This window comes from Lutra lutra, chromosome 9 (assembly GCF_902655055.1).
Source record: "Lutra lutra chromosome 9, mLutLut1.2, whole genome shotgun sequence".
In the NCBI taxonomy this organism is placed as follows: Eukaryota; Metazoa; Chordata; class Mammalia; order Carnivora; family Mustelidae; genus Lutra; species Lutra lutra.
The window spans coordinates 126,737,643-126,758,267 of NC_062286.1; the positions used below are offsets into that span (position 1 = coordinate 126,737,643).

Consider the following 20,625-nt stretch of genomic DNA (forward strand, 5'->3'; position numbering starts at 1 on the left):
CAAGCCTGCAGCCAGCCCCCCTCTCTCCATCCCCATGTGCCTGCTCCAATCCCAGGCGGAACCCCTCCCCGTATCAGCCTTCTCATCATGTGCTCTGACGGAATGTGGATTTCTGGGGCCCGTACTTTTTGCTTAGACCAAACCCAGCCATCTGTATGCTGGAAAAATATCGACAACCCTCTGACCTATCGTACCTTTGCAAAGCACTCCCACACGGGAATGCCGCCTTATTTTATGGAGGCGAAGTCTGTGTTTTATTTAACTCGGAAGGCCAGGAGCCTAGAATAGCTTGCAAGATAAATGTCAATCAACTCCAGCATAATCAAGACACCCATTCCTGCCTCATTAGGGTCCTCTCATTCCCTTTAAGCTTCTCAGATTTATACACTGTAATTAGAAACTTGGTGATTCTCAGTGCTCCACAGCAAGGCTTACTGGGAAGTTTCACGTGTCTGAATTTTAAATATTTTCACACTTCGTTAACCCAGTTGCCAGTGTAACATCTTCTGGCCCAGTTCCCTCACACTGTGTGGTTTTTATTTTTGGACAGAGACGAGAACAATTAATTGAATTGAAACACGTATTGATTACTGTTTTTCATGAGCTCCGAACAGCTTGCCTCTGAATGATTTTATTGAAGAGTTTTTAAACAACGGGCTGGACTGTTTCCTCTGTGACCCCATTCTGGCTGCAAGTGCCCGTCTACAGTTGCGACGGTCTGTTTTGGGCGAGTTGTGACGTTCGTGAGAGCTGAGTCGGAGTGGGAGAGGCCACGCCAACCTTCACATACAGGCCCCGGACAGGGGAACCCTGCTATCTTGTTCAAACCCAAGCAGGGTTCTGGAAAAGTCTAGAGAAATGGCTTGATATCCACATCCCTGGTGAAGCCACTCAGCCCTCAGGTCCCATGTGAGCAGAGATATTACTCTGTTCATTCAGTGGCTACGTGGAAGGATCCTTCCTTCAAGGCCTGCAGTGTTTTCATTAAGCAGAGCTTCCTGGGTCCGAGCGCTGAACTTGTAAGCTGTCTTAGGCCAGTGTTTCTCATATTTGCATGTGCACATGCATCATCGGGAGATCTTGTTAAAATACAGACTCTGATTCCGTGGGTCTGGGCTGGAGCCCAAGATTCTGCATGTCTGATGTTGATCTGCTGGTTTGTGGCGATGAGGCCTCCGACATCACCCAACTCTGAGCACTATGTGTCACGGTGTTAGGAAACTGATCACAGAGGTGCACTCTGTATGGTGCACTAAAGTACAATCCCCAAGGATCTGAGGCCATGGTCCAATTCATCCTAATGCCTCCTGTCACAGTGAAGGTGAGCCTGGCTTTGGTGGGTTCTGAGGAGCACTCTGAGCTCCCACTTCAGTACGCAGGGAGAGAGGTCGTAACTGCTGGAAGTATTAGACTGCTTCACAGCCCCAGAGGGGCATTAGGCTGAGGGCTAGACTCCCGTTCCTTAGGGAAGGGAGGTCCATGGTCTCATGGTCCATGGCTCCAGGGAGCATATCTAGATAAGAACTCCTGACTGAAAAAAAGGGCATCAAAGACCAGGTTAGCAGCAGGGAAGAGGCAGATGTGACAAAGTTCTTGTGTCTTCCATCTGGGTACAAGATCTTCCCATAAGGAGCTGAGCCCTCCTTGCAGTATCATAGGAGATGGAAATGTCCTTGCCTCTGGCACCTTTTCCAGATGTCTCCAAGATGCCTGTGTACCCACAGCCCATTAGCCACACAAAAGCCAGGTGATCTTTTAAAGAATATAAATCTGATTCTTTCATTCCTCTACTTAAAATTCTCCTAGGGCTTTCTATATTTCTCAGGATAAAGCACAAACACTAGAATTCCTGCACAACCTGACCCTGCCCACACATTTCCCACGTGATCTCATCATCATCCTCCATGGCTCCTGAAGCTATAGTCACCCTGACCTTCTTCGTGTTTGTTAAACTTGTCAAAGTCATTCCTACCCCAGGGCCTTTGCCCTAGCTGTTATTCTTCAAGTGTCATCACTGCTTTTGTGTTCAAAGACTCTGGCTACAGGCAAAGTTTCAATAGCAGAGCAACTCCAAAATGAGGTATTAACCTGTGATTTTATGGATATGACATGGATTTATTTTTCTCTTCATTCTTACTCAGTTGAGGCCTGGAATGATCTGACACCATCATATTACAAAGAGGGGATGTAAGCCCAGAGAGAGAATGAGACATAACCAAAGCCACTCAGGTTTGGCAGAACTGTCTAAGGATGGACACAGAGGTTGTGACTTAGACTCATAGGGAAGGAAATTGAATTTTTAAAATTTACTTGAACCTACTATACTGAATAATATATATAATATTTACATAGTCACAACCCTCCTTCACTACATCCACTGCCCTTCTTCTTGACTTTTCACTTTGCCAAGTCCAAGATTATATATAGGACGGTACAGAGAATCCTAGATTGATTTCTCTTCTATTTGTGTTAGCCTATTTTTCTTTGTCACAAAATATACTGTTTGAGACCAGAAGAGGGTGATTTGTAATTTATGGGTTCCTCTCTAGAAATTACAACCAGAACCTAATTTTAAAAATCAAATTGGTTTCATCTAATTAAATTTGGAAATTGCCTCATAAACACATACTCTGTTATAAATGTCTTTAAAAGCAAGGTCTCCTGCTTGTGAGCTGGGGCAGGAATGGGTTGAACCCAGCGTGGAAGGGACTCCCTGTTTCTCTACTCAGGAGGACATAGTCTCATATCAATTGCTGAAATTTTTTTTTTTTAAAGATTTTATTTATTTGACAGAGAGAGATCACAAGTAGACGGAGAGGCAGGCAGAGAGAGAGAGGGAAGCAGGCTTCCTGCTGAGCAGAGAGCCCGATGTGGGACTCGATCCCAGGACCCTGAGATCATGACCTGAGCCGAAGGCAGCGGCTTAACCCACTGAGCCACCCAGGCGCCCCTGCTGAAATTTTTTTTAAAGATTTTATTTATTTATTTGACTGAGAGAGAGATCACAAGTAGGCAGAGAGGCAGGCAGAGAGAGAGAGAAGCAGGCTTCCCACTGAGCAGAGAGCCCAATGTGGGACTCGACCCCAGGACCCTGAGATCTTGACCTGAGCTGAAGGCAGAGGATTTAACCCACTGAGCCACTCAGGCGCCCCAACTGCTGAAATTTTCTAAGCAGTGATGTGGTCTAGAGCACTACTGAGCCAACGTTCATGCCCATATGAACCATCCGGGAATCTCGTTCACATGGAGACTCTGATTTAGGAGGTCTGGTGGCGCCTGAGATGCTATATTTCTAACCAGGTAATGCTGCCAGTCCATGGGCCACACTGAGTAAGTGGTAAGGCATCCACACTTGAATTCAGGACCCACAAATTTGCCACCTCAGCTCTGTGACCTTGTTCTCCACACTTGACCTTTCCAACATTCAACTTCCTTATCATTATGTACTGTGAGAGCTAATGTTTACTGATGCTATTTTTTAAATGCCAAACACAGCATTAAACATAAATAGATATTTACAGATCAGTGTAAATGAGAGGCTACTTGATGTGCCCACGGTTACATAGCACGCAAGGAGCAGAGCTAGTGTTCAGAACTAGGTTATTGGACTTCAAAAGCCAGCATTCTTACTTTCTGAGGCTCCACTAACTTGTGAAGCACATGGTCACAGGCATGCTTTTTTTAAAAAAATATTTTATTTATTTATTTGACAGATCACAAGTAGGCAGAGAGGCAGGTAGAGAGAAAGAGGAGAAAGCAAGCTCCCCACTGAGCAGAGAGCCCGATGCAGGGCTCGATCCCAGGACCCTGAGATCATGACCTGAGCTGAAGGCAGAGGCTTTAACCCACTGAGCCACCCAGGCGCCCTGCCATGTTTACGGTCAAAATACAATGACCTCAGCCCATGACCTCTTTGGCTCCCTTTACGACAACATCCAAGAATCATAGCATACTCCCGAAAGGTGACCTCCAGAGCTCACAAACAAGTCACACAGCTACAGCCTTCCATCCCTGGCTCTCTGTAATCACAGCCCAAAGAGCAGCCAAAAAGCTACCTGAAGGTGTCCTGCAAGAGCTTTGTCCGGGACAACCCATCGCAGAAATGCCAGCATCCCCAGTGACTGGTCTTAGAAACTGCACAAGATTCAGGGCTCACATGCAAGTGAGAAAAAGGGTGCCCTGTGCCAATCTACGCCCACCGTGGTGCTCAGAGCTCCAGAGAGTGTGCCGTACAATGAGTCCTCAACGATGAGGAACTACTGCTCAAACAGGGCGTGCCACCCACGGCTGGGATTACTCTCTTGCTCTCTCTCCATCTATGCCTCTCTTCTTCTCCTAGACCGGCATGAGCTGCTTTCCCAACCCAGCCCAGCGTACATCCCATTAGAGGAAGAAGTACGCAGCTCCCGAGGAAGAAGACGGTCTGTGCAGGGATAGGACTCTTCCTTCCACATGACCGAGCCCAGTGGTTTCCAAGTGCAGCTAGGCACAAGGACTAGGGCCTTTTCAGGACAAAGTTGTCCTCAATTCAAGGCAGAAAGAGAGAAAATAAGGAGACTCATGAGTTATTCATAAGGCTAAATTTATGCAATTTGAAGGACTGCCTTTTATTCTTAAATTATGTCCTTTCTGTATTTTTGAAATGATGTCTTTTATGAAATGATATTAATAAAAAATGGTAAAGAACTGTATGTTGGTCCTCCAAACCTTTTGAAGTGTTACTGGCCTGTGAATTCCAGAAGTCTTGAATATCTGGCACAGAGAGCCATTTATGTAATAGTACCAAGTTACTTAACTCCCAAAGTTCTGGGTCCCTTCCCTCTGCTTTACAAAGAGCTGGTTGCCACACACCATGGGTGTCTATTTCACTTGTATGGGGGGGTGGTATCACAAAGAATGACAGGTTGCTTTGAAATGATGGGGCTTTGTTTTAGGTGAGGACCCGCTATTCCCTGGTGAGGTACTACTGAGCACATTCTGGGCAAAGTCGATATGGCCCCTCCCCTCCTCTAGCAAGTTCCCCAGGAAGGAAGCTTCTCCCAACCATGTGGCCCAAGATGGAGCCTTAGGCAGCTCTTCTTTAGGAGAATCCTGGATGTGGTGAGCTAAGGCATCTTCCGGAGGTGTTTTCTTTAGCACCATACATGGTGGATGGCATTCTCCTTTCTCAGAGAGCTCTGGGGTCCTTCCAGGTCTCTCTAGAGAGCTCCTGTGTCCATCAAATTCACCTGTTTCTCCCTCACCACTGCTCTTTGACTTTCCTCCCTCATGTGGGGATGTTTTTTCCCAGCTCACTCTCAGTGCACCTCAGGTCCTCTCACTGCCTTCCCGCATGAGCCCTCGGTGTCTGCAGTGCATTTCAGCCCAGGGGTGCTGGGAACCTTGCCCACCTCAGACCCTCCAGCGGAGCCCAGAAGCAGCCATCACCACTTCCATTTTGCAGAGGAGGAAGCCAGCCTGGAGAGGGGAAGAACTGCCGAGGTCACGTGAGACTGTGCATGCTGGGCTCCATCCCTGCAGCTCTGGCTTCCACACTCTTCCCTCTGCACCTCTGCACCTCTGCACTGCTGAGCTCTCCACCACAGCCCTTGCTACAGTCTCTGGGGGTCTCCAGATATGCAGGGGCAGGGCGGGGGAAGGGAGGAGAGTCAACTTTGACCCCATCTCAGTACCAGCATTCAGCCCAATCTGCCTTATTGAAGGTTTGTTGCTTGTGTCTGTTTTGCAGTGGACTTCTACACACTTTGTTCTAAGTTGGAAAGTTTTCAGGAAGCCACGTGGTGTTGGCTTGATGGATGCCTTCCTGCCGGAGGGGGTTCTGTTCCCGCTCTGATAGGATAAGGCCCTGCTGATGCTGGGAGGGTGCTTTCTGACACCATCACCGGAGCAGCAATAAAATACGCTGTGGCTGCAGTGATATGAGGGCTCAGGAATCACATAGCCCCAGGGCAGAGACTGACATTGGGATTCTCCTGGAAGCCCAGAAGCTGGCAGGTGTAGGATGAGTATCAGGGGAGCACTGTGGTTTTCCAGACAAACTGAACTGTCCTACTGTTGTCCAGGCAGGGGTCTCCTTGGCTATGCCGGGACAGTCTGCCTCCCCGGGTGCCGACTACCCTCTCAAGACATCAGTCATGACTGCAGTGTGCGGTGTGTCCAGTTTTCTTTGTCACTGGGGCTGTCAAGCAGCTCGGCTGTATGCCCTTTTGTCTCCTTCCCACTACATTGTTGAGTTGTGTCTCTCACTCACCTTCAAGCCCTCAATGGAGTTCGCATGCAGGAGGCATGCACCCCACTTCAAACTGACACAAACTGAACAAAGCCAAGCCAAGTGATACAGCAAAAGGGTCTTCCTACCTCATAGAGTGTGATGACTCCGTTAGTCTCGTTGGGAGGCTTCCACTGGATGTAGATCTTCTCCTCAAAGGGCCCTCCTTGGATGGATTCTAGGGGAACAGCTCCTGGAACTACAGAAGGGAAAAGTTAGGAACCTGATGTCGTCTTCCATCCCGTTTCCCAGCCCCGTTGACCTAGAACAGCAGTTGGCCAAGCTTTCCTATGAAGAATCAGATAATGAATACTTTGGGCTTCGTGGGCATACAGTCTTTGTCACAATTGCTCAGCTTTGTGTTTTAGCACAAAAATAGCCACAGACAATCCAGAAATAAATGGGTGTGGCTGTGTGCCAATAAAACTTTATTTAAAAAACAAAACACTAGACTGCTGTTGACCCATGGGCCAGAGTTTGCTAACCCCTCTCCTGGGTCGTCAATGGTCTTTTATCTTGCAGACTGAGCAAGTCTGACCTTGAATTAAACTGACCAGCACAGGGAGGACATTAGTAGGCGCCAGCACTCCTGGCGGGTGGGATTCTAGAATCAGACTCTTGCCTTAAGATTAGTAACTGAGGTATGCAAAGTGAGCTTCACTACCATTTTCTTGACCTTGCCAAGTTGTCTCCAACTATAGGCAGGGGTCTCCAACTATTCCTCAGGTTCCTAATTCCTGAATCCAGCAGGATCTATGCGTCTTGAAACCTCAGTCCAATTATGAGAAGTCTGTCTCATTCCAAGAAGGCAGCTAGTTTGTCTCACTGCTGAGTCCCCATTGCCTGCCACATGGTAGAAGCTTAATAACCACTTGCTGGTTGGGTGAGGAGATGAATAAATGACCCATGCCAGCATTGTGCCCTAATGAGCAAATCCTTTCCTAGGCTGTTTCTGAACCCAGGTCAGTTTTCCTGGCAGCATCCCCCTGCTGGATTCCGGCATCATTATGACAGTCTGGAAGATACTGAACCATAAAATAAATGATTCTCCAAACTTCCAGTTATAACCCCCTAGGGAATCATGAATACATGTAAATTGTTACTGGATCTATTTATATTTTGGCATTATAAAAGCAGGCACTTTTACTAAGCACTTACTCTTTGATCAGAATTTTACATACATTATTTCATCTAATCCACAAAACAGCTCTGCCCAGTATGTATTATCTCGTTTGTGCTGATAAGGGAACTGAGGCTAAGAGAATTAAATAACTTGCTCAAGGTCATCTGACTCTTAAGTTGTAAAGAGGGAACTGAACACCTGTCTGTGAGCTTCAAAGCATATACTCTTAATCATCACGCTACGCCTCTCTCGATATAGCCTTGGCCATATGTTGCAATCAGTTCCCTATTGTTAAATTAAAATATATTTAGTTTTTCTCATTATGGACATGATACGCAGAATTTGTTGAATATTAAGAATATACAGATAGGGTAAAAAACGAAAAGAACAAAATCACTCACAATCCCCATAACTGGAGATATTTTTCCAGTATTTTTATGCCTATGCATATACATATTTTGAAAAATTAAACTCCTACAGCCATAGTCTGTTGTGACCTTCTTTTATCACTGAACGAAACACAGATTTAAAAAAAAAAAATCCTTAAATGTTCTTTGGGGCCATGCATTTTAATGCCCCATTATAGTCACCATTATTATTGGGCATTAAAATTGGTTCAAATTTTTTATGACTATAAGTAACACTGCAATGAGAATTCTTATAAATAAGTATTTTCATGAAACTCTGCTGATCTCCCTAAGAGAAATTCTTGGAAATTAATTTATTGGGCCAAAGTAGATGAACTATTTTATTTTTAAGGCTTTTGACATGTCTTGTCAGATTGCCTTCCAAAGAGTTTGTACCATTCTGAGCTCCCCAAAAGAAGAACATGACTATTCCCAATCCTTGCCAACACTATTTAAAAAATTAAGTGTATGTGTGTGTATCCTTTTTTGAAAACTGGAGAGTGCAGGTTTTTTTTTTTTTTCAGTTTAATTGGCCATTTGCATTGATTCTTTTATGAACATGCTCTTTATACCCTGTTCTCATTTTCCTCTATGGTTCTTCATTTTTGTCCATCGTTGTCTTATGGGTTTGTAATTATAATCTGTTTTTAAAGATACAAGATTTTTTTTGCATGGATTACAAATATTTTTGTCAGTTTTTCACTTGCTTCTTGACTCTTTAAGGTATCTAGAAGCTTCTAAGTTGTCAGATCTCTAATTGCTTTCCCTTATCTATTCATCCTTGTCACAAACATCAGGACTTTGAGGTAAGCGCACAAAGTATTGGGAGAATTATAACAAGCAGAGAAAATCTAGTCTGGTAAGTCAGGATGCTAAGTGGAAGATAAAAGACAATGGATTAGTAAAAGTTTCTAGGGTGAAAGTGTGGGGGGTAGGTGTTGGAATGTGGTGAGTCACTTTGTGAGGGCAACAGTGGAAGAAGCAAGGCCATCCTGGAAAGAAAGGACGGTAATTCGTCAACGGGGTGATGGTGGTACAGAAAAGCAGCAGATGGTGCCGGAGATTTGCAGCTGCTTAGCGAATGTGATTTGGTGGTGATGGATAAGGGTGAAACAGGGAAGCGCTATGTCAAGAAAAAAGCCAGCCTGTCTGTTTTTAGAGCGGTCAGAGTGCTGTTCATAGAAAGGGAGCCTTAGAGGAGGGCTAGTTTTGGAAAGGAAACTGGTGGGTTTTGTGATGCTTTGTTTGAGGTGTGTGTAGAACACCTAAATGGCAACACTAAGTAGCAGTTGGACAGATGAGATTGGGTGACTGCTTAGAAGGGAACCAAAAAGCAGGTCCAGGACTAAGCCAAGAGGAACTACAATCTTAACAATCAAAAGGAAACGAAGAAACTGAGAAACAGAGAAGCCATGATTCAGAGAGGAACCTTTGAACCAAGAATGAGGGCTGTCATGGACGTAGTTGAAGGGGGATCTAGAAGGGACTGGTTCACAGTAATGGATGTGACTGGATAGTCATGGAAACTGTGAGCTTCAATTTGCCCACTGAATGTATTGTCTTCAAGGTTACCTGTGAATTACACAAGAATAACTGAAGGGGAAAGCTGGCCTCACAGCCCTCCTTGTGTGGATGGAGGAGAGAGCCAAAGGTGAGGGACTGTGCCCACACAAGTCAGCGATTTGGGCCACGAGGGGCAGGGATGCAAGAAGAGCAGGGATGGACTATGGGCCACATCAGTAGCCCCTATGCCCCATGGGCGGGAGAGGCTATGGCGGAATGGCAGGCGATCAGGAAAAATCCAAAAGTGAAGTAAGAGGTAGAAGAGTGGAAAAGAGACAGGAAATGACTGGAGTGGTTCTGTCCTGAAAAGACAGGAATGGTGGTGGGTAGAAAGAAAGCACCTTCCCTCTTGCAAGAGAAGACAAGAAAATGTGCAGCTGCTTTGGAGAAGACATGTTGAGGTGTCCTTAGGGCTCCATCTTCTTGAGAAGCCAGAGTGAAACCATCTACCAATGGTCAGGAAATTTGAGAAGCTTTAAGAGGTACAAAGTGAGCTGGATGGAGAAATGTAGAGACCAGTCTTCCCAAGGGTCTATCCGGGGGAGGCCATGAGTGTGACGATCAAGCTGCTAGCACTCAGGCGACCTGTTCTCCAATTCCAGTTTGGAGGAAATTCTCTTTCTCACCCCAGGTCAGAAGAAGGGTCATCTCTATGTTCTTCTATGGGATTTATCCCCACCTTCCTTTTAAACCTAACTCATTAATCCATCTGGAATGTATTTTATATACTGCACAAAGTAGAAATCTAACTACCGTTCTTTACAGTTTCCATAGGGCAATTAATTGACCAGTCGGAACTTTCCCCAGTGATTTAAAATGCCATTTTACTAGCATGTTCGATGATTTTATAAGCTGACATGTGTTGTGTGGCTCCCTGTTCTGATTCACTGAGCCCCAGCCGCTTATTCTGACAGTATCTTTCTGCTGTGTTCATATAACACGTTTGAATAGTTGACAGAAAAAAGCTCTTTTCTTTTATTATTCTTTTGTGAAGTTTCCTGGGCTCTCACTATCCATTTGCTTTTCCAGAAGAGCTTTGGAAAAATTTTACAAAACTTCAAAAATGTTCCAGTCAAACTTTTGTTCCAGTTGTATTCTTTACTTCTCTGAGGGGCAAATGACGTCTTTTTGTAATGGGTCCTCCCACCAGTAATGCTGCCTAAATCTTCACCTATTAATGTTTCTTTTTTGTCCCTCCCTTAAAAATCTGTTTTTAAAATTTCTTATAAATTGCATTCCTAGGACTTTATTGCTTTTGTTCATATTACTTTCGCCTCTATTAAAAAGCTTCTCTTGTGAAATCTGTCATAAGACAAAAATACATGGAATAAATGGTATATAGTTCATAAAATAATTATGAAGTGAACACACATGTACCCACTATTCCCTCTAAGGAATAAAATATCACTGTTTCACTGAAGCACCCTGTGTATCCGATACTGCTGACTTCTCTCTCCCCCATCCAAAAACAAAAACCAAAACCACTCAATTATGTAACTAACCTGAATTTTATGTTAATCATTCTCTTTATTTGGAGTTATAAATATATACATAATCCTAAGACATCATTTTGTTTCTTCTGGCTTTCTTATACATACATACATTCTCATACATTCTTATACATACATACAAACCATTATATGATTTGCATTTGTCACTCGACATTGTTTGAGATTCATCTGTGTTGATGCATGTGTTTTATTTTATTCACTTTATGAATATAGTCTTATTTTTCATTCAGTAGATGGTGAGATGTGCTATCGATGGATGATAGGATGACTTCTCAGAAGAGCTAACTTAAAACACAGCACCTATGAATATTTTTGGACATTCAGTTGAATATTTATAGATTTCATTTAGGTGTACCTGGGAATAGGATAGGTAGACTAAGGGTATAAACTTCTTCAGCTTTACTGAATAAAGTCAAATTGTTTTCCAAAGTGGGGATAACAATTTATACTCCCTCAATATTCTGAAAGTTCCCACTTCTCTAAATCCTTACAAACACTTAGTATTGTCAGATTTTAAAATTCTAGACCATCTAGTGAGCATGAACTCACACTTCATTGAGGTTTTATTTGGTTTTAATGATTTCCTTTTAGCTTTATTTACTAAAGAGGTTTACTAAATAAACATCTTTGTTTATTGAACATTACTATCCTTTTCTTATTTATTTGTAGGTGTTCTTTGTATATTCATTCTTGCTACTGATCCTTTTATTGGCTATGTGTGCTATAAAAATCTTCTCTCACTTCGTGTGTTTTCCTTTTCTTTTTATGCTACCTTTGGATAAAGAGCAATTTTTATTTCAATGAAGTCAAATTTATCAGATCTTTTCTAGAGAAGGAAAGAGAAAGACTTAGTAACTTGATTTCAGTAATCATTTCACAATGTATATGTATGATAAATCATGCTGTTGTACATCTTAAATATATACAATTTTATTTATCAAGTATACCTTGATAAAGCTGGGAAAAAAACCAATAGACTCAGTAGCACATGCTATTGGTGTCCTGCCCATACACTAGTGCTTACTCCAAAACATCTGTTACTCTACCTGAAGGCTGTGAAAGCAAACTTGGTTTCTATGCAGGGTAAGCATGAAGTCTCAGAGAGTTAATGCCCCTAAAACATCCTTCAAGCAATGAATGATAAGAAGTTAATGGATGAGTATCCTAGTCTCCTCACTGTTTGGTTGGGTTAACTACATGACATATTCTATATTTACTTTTCAAACTACCTCCAATAAAAGTGACTATTGTATTGTGGTGGTGGTGGTGGGCTGGAGAGCCCAATGAGAACCATTATTATCATAAAATACAAAACCAAAAAGAGGAAAGCAAAATTAAAAAGTAAAGGTGAAATTTTAAAACATGGAAAAATGTTGGGGCGCCTGGGTGGCTCAGTTGGTTGAACAACTGCCGTCAGCTCAGGTCATGATCCTGGGCTTCTGGGATCGAGTCCCGCATTGGGCTCCCAGCTCCTTGGGGAGTCTGCTTCTCCCTCTGACCTTCTCCTCTCTCATGCTCTCTCTCACTCATTCTCTCTCAAATAAATAAAATCTTTAAAAAAAAACATGGGAAAAATGCAAACTCCTCCTTTTAAAATACTTAATCTCTGTTTCTATAATTATCTTGTCATGGAGCAGGAAGATTTCATAAGTCACTGCTGGTTTCTGGATCACACTTGGAGTGGCATGATTCTAAAACACAGTTATTGACAAGGTAATTTTCTTGATAACACACTAATATTGGCTTCCTTCCATCCATTACCATTCTTCATTACCAGACCACTTCCTAATTCAACTACTTGCATTTGAATCATTATCCCAGGGTTAGATAAACCTAAGCAAAAATAATAAACTCCAACAAAAAAATATTACTTAAGAAATACTTTCTCTTAGGTCATAAGAATATTTTCTTAAATTATCTTCAAATAATTTTAAAATTATGACTTTTGTAAAATGTCTTTGACTCATTTGTAATTGTGTTTTCATGTATGGTGTGAGTCAGGGATCCAATTTCAAGTCTTTTCCCTATCCTACCACCACTTGATGAAAAAGAAAAATTTATTTACTCAACTGATCTCCATGCTACCTTTGCCTTCCATCACATTTCCACACACATATGGGTCTATTTCTAGGTTCTGTTTTGTTCACTTGTTCTATTAGACTATCCCACTATCAATACCACATCTTCCTAAGAAACAAAGATTTAGGAGTCTTGATATGTGGTGGAGCAAGGCCTGTAACTTTGCACTTCAGGTTCAGAACTCTCTTGCCTATTCTTTCTTTTTTAAGATTTTATTTATTTATTTGTCAGAGAGAGAGAGACTGAGCATAAGCAGGGGGAATAGCAGGCAGAGGGAGAAGCAGGCTCCCCGCTGAGCAGGGAGCTGCATGTGGGGCTTGAACCCAGGACCCCAAGATCATGACCTGATCTGAAGGCAGACACTTAACCAACTGAGCCACCCAGGTGTCCCTCTCTTAGCTATTCTTGCCTTGTCTCTGGCATATACATTTTAGGATGACCTTGTACATTTTTTTTAATGTCTTGTTTCTGTATTGGAATGGCATGAACTATCGATCAAATGGGAATAATTTAGGGCTTTCTATATCATGTCTTGATAATATTGAGTTTTCCCACCCATAAACATGGCATATCTCTCATTTAGGTTTTTTTTTTTTTAAATCTCATTCAGTTCTTTATACAACACTTCTATATACTCTACATCCTGAAATCTTATGTTAGGTTCATTCCTAAATACCCTATATTTTTATGGCTATTGTAAATACTATCTTTAAAAACATACCACATACTTACTGGGTGATTAGAAAAGCAATTGGCTTTTAAATGCCAACTTTTGTCAAGCATGTTGCATTCTCTTCCTAATTCTAATAATTTGTGTACAAATTTCTTTGGGTTATCTATGTAAATGGTCATAGCATCACAGTTGATAATAGTTTTGTTCTTTTCCAATCTTTTAACTCTATTTAATTTTCCTGTCTTCAACCGGAGCCATCAATATGATATTTAGTGGAGATAATGGTAAGTATCTGTGTGCTTTCCAATGTTAAAGAAAATGATTTTATTATTTCATCCTCAACTATGATGTTTGCAGGTTTCTTAGTGTCCCTTTATCAGGATAAAAAGGTCCTTTTTATTCCTGGTAAACAAGGATATTTTCTTTTTAAATCATGCTGAGCTTTAACTGATGTTTTTTTGTTCCTATTATAGTAATGATACATTTTTGTCCCTCTCTGAGTTAATGTAGTGAATTACATTAATGGATCTACTAATGTTGAATCAATATTGATTTTCTAAAATAAATTAATATTTTCCTAGTGTATACAGCAATGGATTGTCTGCTAATATTTTGTTTGGAGTATATGCATTTAATTTTTCTTTTTCTTATAATAAGCTTGTCTGGTTTTGATATTGAGATCACACTAAAGTCATAAAATGAAGAGTCAAGTGTTACTTCTTTTTTTGTTCTTTGAAGGTACATATGTAAAACTGGAGATACCACTGCCTTGAGTGCCTGTACTTGTAAGACCATTCCAAACTGGTGTTTTCTTTGCTGGAAAAGTTTATTAAACTACTGATTCTATTTCTCCATTTGCTGTGAAATTTTATAAGCTTTGTGTGTAGGGGGGTGAGTGAAGTTTTGGTTTATAGTTTGCCAATAATTTTTCCATGTCCCATAAGTGGTAAAATTTATCAGTATAAAAGGGTATTTAGTATCTTCATTTTATCCTTTTGTGAAATAAACATCACATAAGCATATAAAACAAATATTCATCTTATTAACTTATGAATAATCAATTTTATGCCCTCAAAAGATAATCTTAACTTCATAATAATAATGAATCTTGCTTTTCATTATAATTTTTATTTCCTAAATACATTTCTAAGCTAAATTCCTAAATACATACATCCCTAAGCTCTATAGGGTTTATTATTAAATAAAAATCCTAATATAGTAAATAGTGCTAAACTCTTACAAAGATCAGTCTGGGAGAACTAGCCTCTTTACATTATTGATTTCCACTTCATGTACACATTCTACCCCAGCATTTATTTATATATTCTGGTGAGAATGTGGATTAGTGTTTTATTCTGTTTTTAAATCTTGCTTCTTGCTATAATGCTCAGGGGACATTTGCTTTGCATTATCAGATTAGTCCCCTTTAATAAAAATGAAAGCTTATTTTCATCTGTCCAATAATCTTTCCTTATGCAGCCTTACAAAAGGTAGAATGAGATGGTTTACTTTGGTGGGTCAAGATGTGTGTTGCTAGTGATTATCGGAGTCCCTGTTTCAAATATTTCTAACCCAGAGGGAAAGAGAAGAATTTAGATATACCCATCTATTACTTGGCCACATAAAAGGTCTATGTGCTTGAGGGTGGGGTGGGGAAGGTTTGAGAAGGAAAATAACCAGGTGGCAGGAAGCTTCTTGTCAGAGAGACAACAGTTTTGATATCTTTAAGGCAGTCTTAAGTCATCTGGAACACTGCCCCTACTTGTAACTGGAGCATCTCTTCCCAAAGCTAGCCTTTCATTAAATCCTTTTCTTTTACCATATGCAGGCTTGGAGAGAGAGAGCTTTCCTTCTCTACACTGTGGACTGATACATAAAGATGGCATCTCCTGCTCTCCAAACCCTCACTCCATCCATTCCGAGCTCCATGAGCTCACCCTTGCCTTCATCCCTGGTCAGTAAAAGTTTGAGGGTCTCAATGCAGTTAGGCTTGGAAGCCTTTCCTCTTGGGCCCCTGGGGTGAGGAAGGGGTCTCTTCCAGTGAAGTTACTACAAAGACATCTTTGCCCCATGGAGGTCCCCCTTCCTCAACACGGCATTGCATCCCTTCCTTCCGGCCTGGGGATGGCATCCTCTTCCAGTTCCCAGGGCAGGTTTAGTGGTGTTCTTCTCTCATTTCTTTGGGAAGGTAGTTTAAGAATCAGATTGCCACCTTGAATGGAAACTCGCACTTTTGCCCTGTGGCCCCAAAAGGCAGCACTGTGTGACAACTAAGATCACAGGCTGAGCCAGACTGTCCTGTTCTTGCCATCTCGTTGTATAACCTGGAGCAAGTTGCTTAACTTCTTTGTGCCTCAGTTTCCTTCAAAGTGGGGGATAAAAATAGTCCCTACTTGATACATCTTGTGGTGATTCAATATATCAGCATGTGTGAAGGGCTGAGCAAAGAGCCTGGCACAAAGGTGGTATTACTCTGTGTTTGCTCCTCCCCTGGTCCCATCGCATTCCCTAAGAACTGCTCTAGTGTAACCTGGAGAGCACTAATATGCTTTTCTGCAGAATCAGGATTATTCCTCTTTTCCTTGGTGTTCTTGCCCCTATCCTTTCTGAATGGTGTTAGACTGATCATCATAGAAGCCATATCCTTCCCAGATCTCACTGAGTCTATTAAATAGCTTTCTTCAAGCATCTTCTGATTTCTATGGTAAATAATTTTAAAATCTATTTTGTCTCTGAAGACTCGAGATTCATTCATTCAATAAGTTATTTACTGCATGCTTATTCTCTACCTGGCACTGTTCTGGATGCTTGGAAATATGCAGTAAACAAAACAGAAAAAAAATGGCCTCCTTCATGTGCATTCTAGTTAGAGAAGACAGATACTAAAATGTATAATGAAATACACAGTACATCCAGTGATAAATGCTAAGGAGAGACATGAATCAGAGAAGAGGGACAGAGTGTGGTGCCTGAAGCTTCCAGTTGTTCACAGAAAGGTCAAGGAAGATCTCCCTGAAAAGTGACATTGACTTGAAACAGGTGTAAGGATCAGCCCTGTTTATTTGAGGGAGAATCATTCTTGCCAGCAGAAATGGCCCCCACAAAGGTGCTGAGGGAGGGACACAGTTGGCATTATCTGAGGAGAACCATGACTAGATCTGCGTAGTAAGGCAGAGGCAGAAGGAGACGAGGCCAGACAGGAAGCCAGAAGTAGTTGTGGCCACATGGGACCCCGAGAGGCACTGTAAGGACTAGGGCTCTTCCTATCAGTGACATGAGAAACCGCTGGAAGGTTCTGAGCAGAGGGGTGATGATATGATTTGCCTCATAGTTTAACAAGATCATCCTGGCTTCTGTGCTGAGAAAAGAGTGTAGGGGCCAGAGCTGAAGCTGAATCATCATTTAAGAGAGTACTGTAATAATCCAGGTTGGATATCACAGTGGCTTGGATCAAAGAGTGAGGAGTAAAGTCTGTAAGCAATGGTCGAGGTCATACTATCGAATGCAGGATAAGCCAAGAGAATGTGCTGATGGATGGAATGTGGGAAGTGGGCAGGGTTACTGCTTCACCCAAAGCAGAAGGGTGCCAACCACAGAGAATCCACGTTGAAAGGTACTCAAGGGCTTTAGGTGTGATAAAAGTGAGCAATCAAGATTTCTGACTCAAACCACTAATAAAAGGCATTTGGCATTAATGGAGATGGAGAAGACTGTGGAAGAATGAGTTCGGTGGTCGTTGAGGGATGATCAGGAGGTCAGCTCTGGACGTGTTTAATTCCAGAGACTGATTAGCAATCCAGCTGGATAGGCTGAACAGGCCGTTGGATAAACGAATCTGGAGGGCATGGGAGAGGTCCAGCCCCGAGATACCAATTGGGGAAACCATTAGTATATCATTGGATTGTAAAGCCAAGATATTAGAGGAAATAATTAGGAGGAATCAGTGTGGATCAAGGGTCAGCAAATCATGGCTACAGCCAAATTTAACCAGCTGCTTGTTTTATCAATAAAATTTTATTGGAACCCCATTTTATATATTCATTCCCACAGTCAGAGTGAGATAATTGAGATGGAGTTTACAGAAGTATATAGGTTCTTCCAAAATGGCCCCTTGCCCATGCCTAACAGAAATTTTGCAAAGATCCTTGCTTTGGTTTCTTTCAAGTTACACTCCCTTGGTTAAAATCTGCATTCCAGGGGCGCCTGGGTGGCTCAGTGGGTTAAGCCGCTGCCTTCGGCTCAGGTCATGATCCCAGGCCCTGGGTTCGAGCCCCACATCGGGCTTTCTGCTCGGCAGGAAGCCTGCTTCCTCCTCTCTCTCTCTGCCTGCCTCTCTGCCTACTTGTGATTTCTCTCTGTCAAATAAATAAATTAAAAAAAAAAAGAGGAAACAGAAAAAACTATAAAAAAAAAAATCTGCATTCCATGTCTGATACTGGCCCCACACTGCTGAGTGCGGGCTCTCGGTAGAGGGGAAGTTGAGGGCTTTCCATACAGACTTCCAGGTAGGACACTCTAAAGGGGTTGGTGGCATTATAACCCCATTTCGCAGACGGGGACACTGCAGTGCCGAGTCTGTGAGTAACAAAGACTGCCTAACAATGTAGTGAATGGAGCCGGAATGGAGCCTGCATTCTTCTGACTCCGAAGTATTTTCTGAATTGTCCCTTTTTTCCATATTCTGATCAATGTGGGTTCAGAATGGCTAAAAAACAGTGTCACCACCTCTGAGTGGCAAAGCCAGGTCATCTCAGCCTCGCACCAAGGCTCTTTTGGCCACCCCACACTACTATTTCACAAGTCAAGATATCCTTCCAACGAAGCCCTCTTACTTTCTTTTGATTCATCTGGGTCTTTTGATCCCACTTCTCTCTCTCATTGTGAAAAGACTTCTTGGAGAAAGATTCCGCTTTCGTCTTATCTTCTAATTCTATGTTACTTTAGTCGTCTTTTGTTTTTTTTTTTATAATTCTTTAATGAGTCCACATATTTCCTTCCCACAATTTCATTTCTTCTTGTATCTAACAGCACAGGACTTTCCATCCTTCTGACAGAGTTCTACAACAAAGGTTAATTACTTTATAATTTCATTCCCTTAAAAAAAAAAGGCGTACTAAAATTGCTAATTTTAACTGTGCTTCTTGTCAGTAGGTTCATGTAAATTCACTGTAATTAAACCAGATGTTTTCTTGTGCCTAAAAGTCAGGTGGTAATTTAAGGGAAATTTTCATTTCAACATAAAGGGGGACAGAGTGTAATCAAGGGAAGGTTTCTCCGCTCCTGTCTTCCTTTCTTCTTCCCGTTTTCATATCTGGGAAGTGGGGTTGGTGGTAGTGAACCCTGCAGGCAGATGTGGGAATCGAGTCCGCTCATGTGAAAGCGCAGAGCCCCACCGTGTCAGCAAAAGTGCCCATCCTGGTTCTTTTATCTATGTCGGGTTTTTTTTTGTTTTGTTTTGTTTTGTTTTGTTTTGTTTTGTTTTTAATTTTTGGCCTCTCCATTCCAGGGGCCATATTTGTTGGCTAGTTGGCTCATTATCAACAGACTCAGAACTAACTTAAGAAAAATCAGAATAATTTGAAAACGGTTTAAAGGTCACCAGAATCTGTACATGTGTCAGATGGAGACAAGACAGATTTCCCAGTCTTGCTGAAGTTTGTTTTGTTTTGTTTTTTTTCCTTTTTCCGGATGAATTTTTACATTTTAAGATGTTAAATACATCTTTTTTTTGTTTGTTTTTTCCTCCTGGAGAGTGCATGCAAGGCGTGCGACAGGGGTGTCAGGGGAGGGAACAGAGGATCTGAAGCAGGGGCCTGATCTCACAACTCTGAGATCATGACCTGGGCCAAAATCAGGAGTCGGGCGCTCAACTGACTAAGCCACCCAGGCACCCCTCAAATGTATCTTTTTAATGGAACTTTGCAGGGGTGTATTTGCAAATGTTTCACAACCAACTTCTCAGGAAAAACAAAACACCATCATGTTTGCCAGTATCCACAGTGTAAAGTCGCCAACGTGACAATTTTGAGCAATGAATATGGTATCACATAACTGAGAGGTAGGAAGACAGGCTAATGAGCAGCTCCAGCAAGCCAGAATGAGCTGGTTCTGAGTATAGACTGCTTACATTACACATATCCTCCCCTTCTTAAACAGTGACTATAAACAGGGCCCTGAGATAGGGGGAAGAGGCATGGACTTTGATATCAGTCATTCACTCACCGAACAGTTAATGAACACCTACTATGTGCTTGGCAGGCAATAAATGTGTGTGTGTATGTACATAAGTACACACATTAGCACACACTATTTCAGATGATGATGAATGACATAGAAAAAGTAAAGCACGGACAGTGTTGGGGAGGTTTGGTAGGTTATAAGATTATCTAATAGATGGTCAGGGGAAAGAAATCATGGGTAAGATTTTGGGATCTATTTACTGGCTCTGCCTCTTGCTTCTTGGAAGCCTGGGACAGGTTCCTTGAACTCTCCAAGCCTCAGAGTTCTCTGTCCTAAAACCATATAAATGCACCAGCACGGCAGGATTTGGCAACTCCCTGCAGGAATGAAGGATACCAGCACCATGCCGAGGTCAACATGGGCATTCAAAAACCACGACTGCATTTCTCCTTACCTTTTATAATATCTCAAGGTCATCTTTGTGAACCTCAAAAATGTACTGAGTTCTAGTTAAACGATGCTTTTAAGACCTGTTAAGTTAGGTATAGCTTTTTACCCTTCTACCAAATGACTCTGGACTGTTGCCTTGTTACTTACTGCCTTTTATATTTCTCTTCTCACTTCTCTGTTAGATTTTGTGTGCTGTTTGTTATTATACATGCACCTGTCCCTAGCAACATGCAGCCTCCTTCTATTTTCCTATCAGTGAGGAACCAGATACTGAGACTTCCAGAAATGCACACAAAATACAGACACTCACTCCTGAAGACACGTCAGTCTTCCCTACGATGCAAGCCCATTTACCATATTCAATTAAGTAA

The 20,625-nt window shown here is 42.1% G+C and overlaps 1 protein-coding gene across 12 annotated transcripts in view; it reads right to left on the bottom strand.

Moving 5' to 3' along the window:
- Window positions 1-20,625, bottom strand: part of PTPRT (protein tyrosine phosphatase receptor type T) — a 1,067,282-nt gene that overhangs the window by 387,685 nt on the left and 658,972 nt on the right. For all 12 annotated transcript variants that reach the window (XM_047746505.1, XM_047746499.1, XM_047746504.1 and 9 more), the window contains exon 9: window positions 6,358-6,467. In XM_047746505.1, the coding sequence (XP_047602461.1) occupies window positions 6,358-6,467 (110 nt within the window). The remainder of the gene's footprint in view (window positions 1-6,357; window positions 6,468-20,625) is intronic.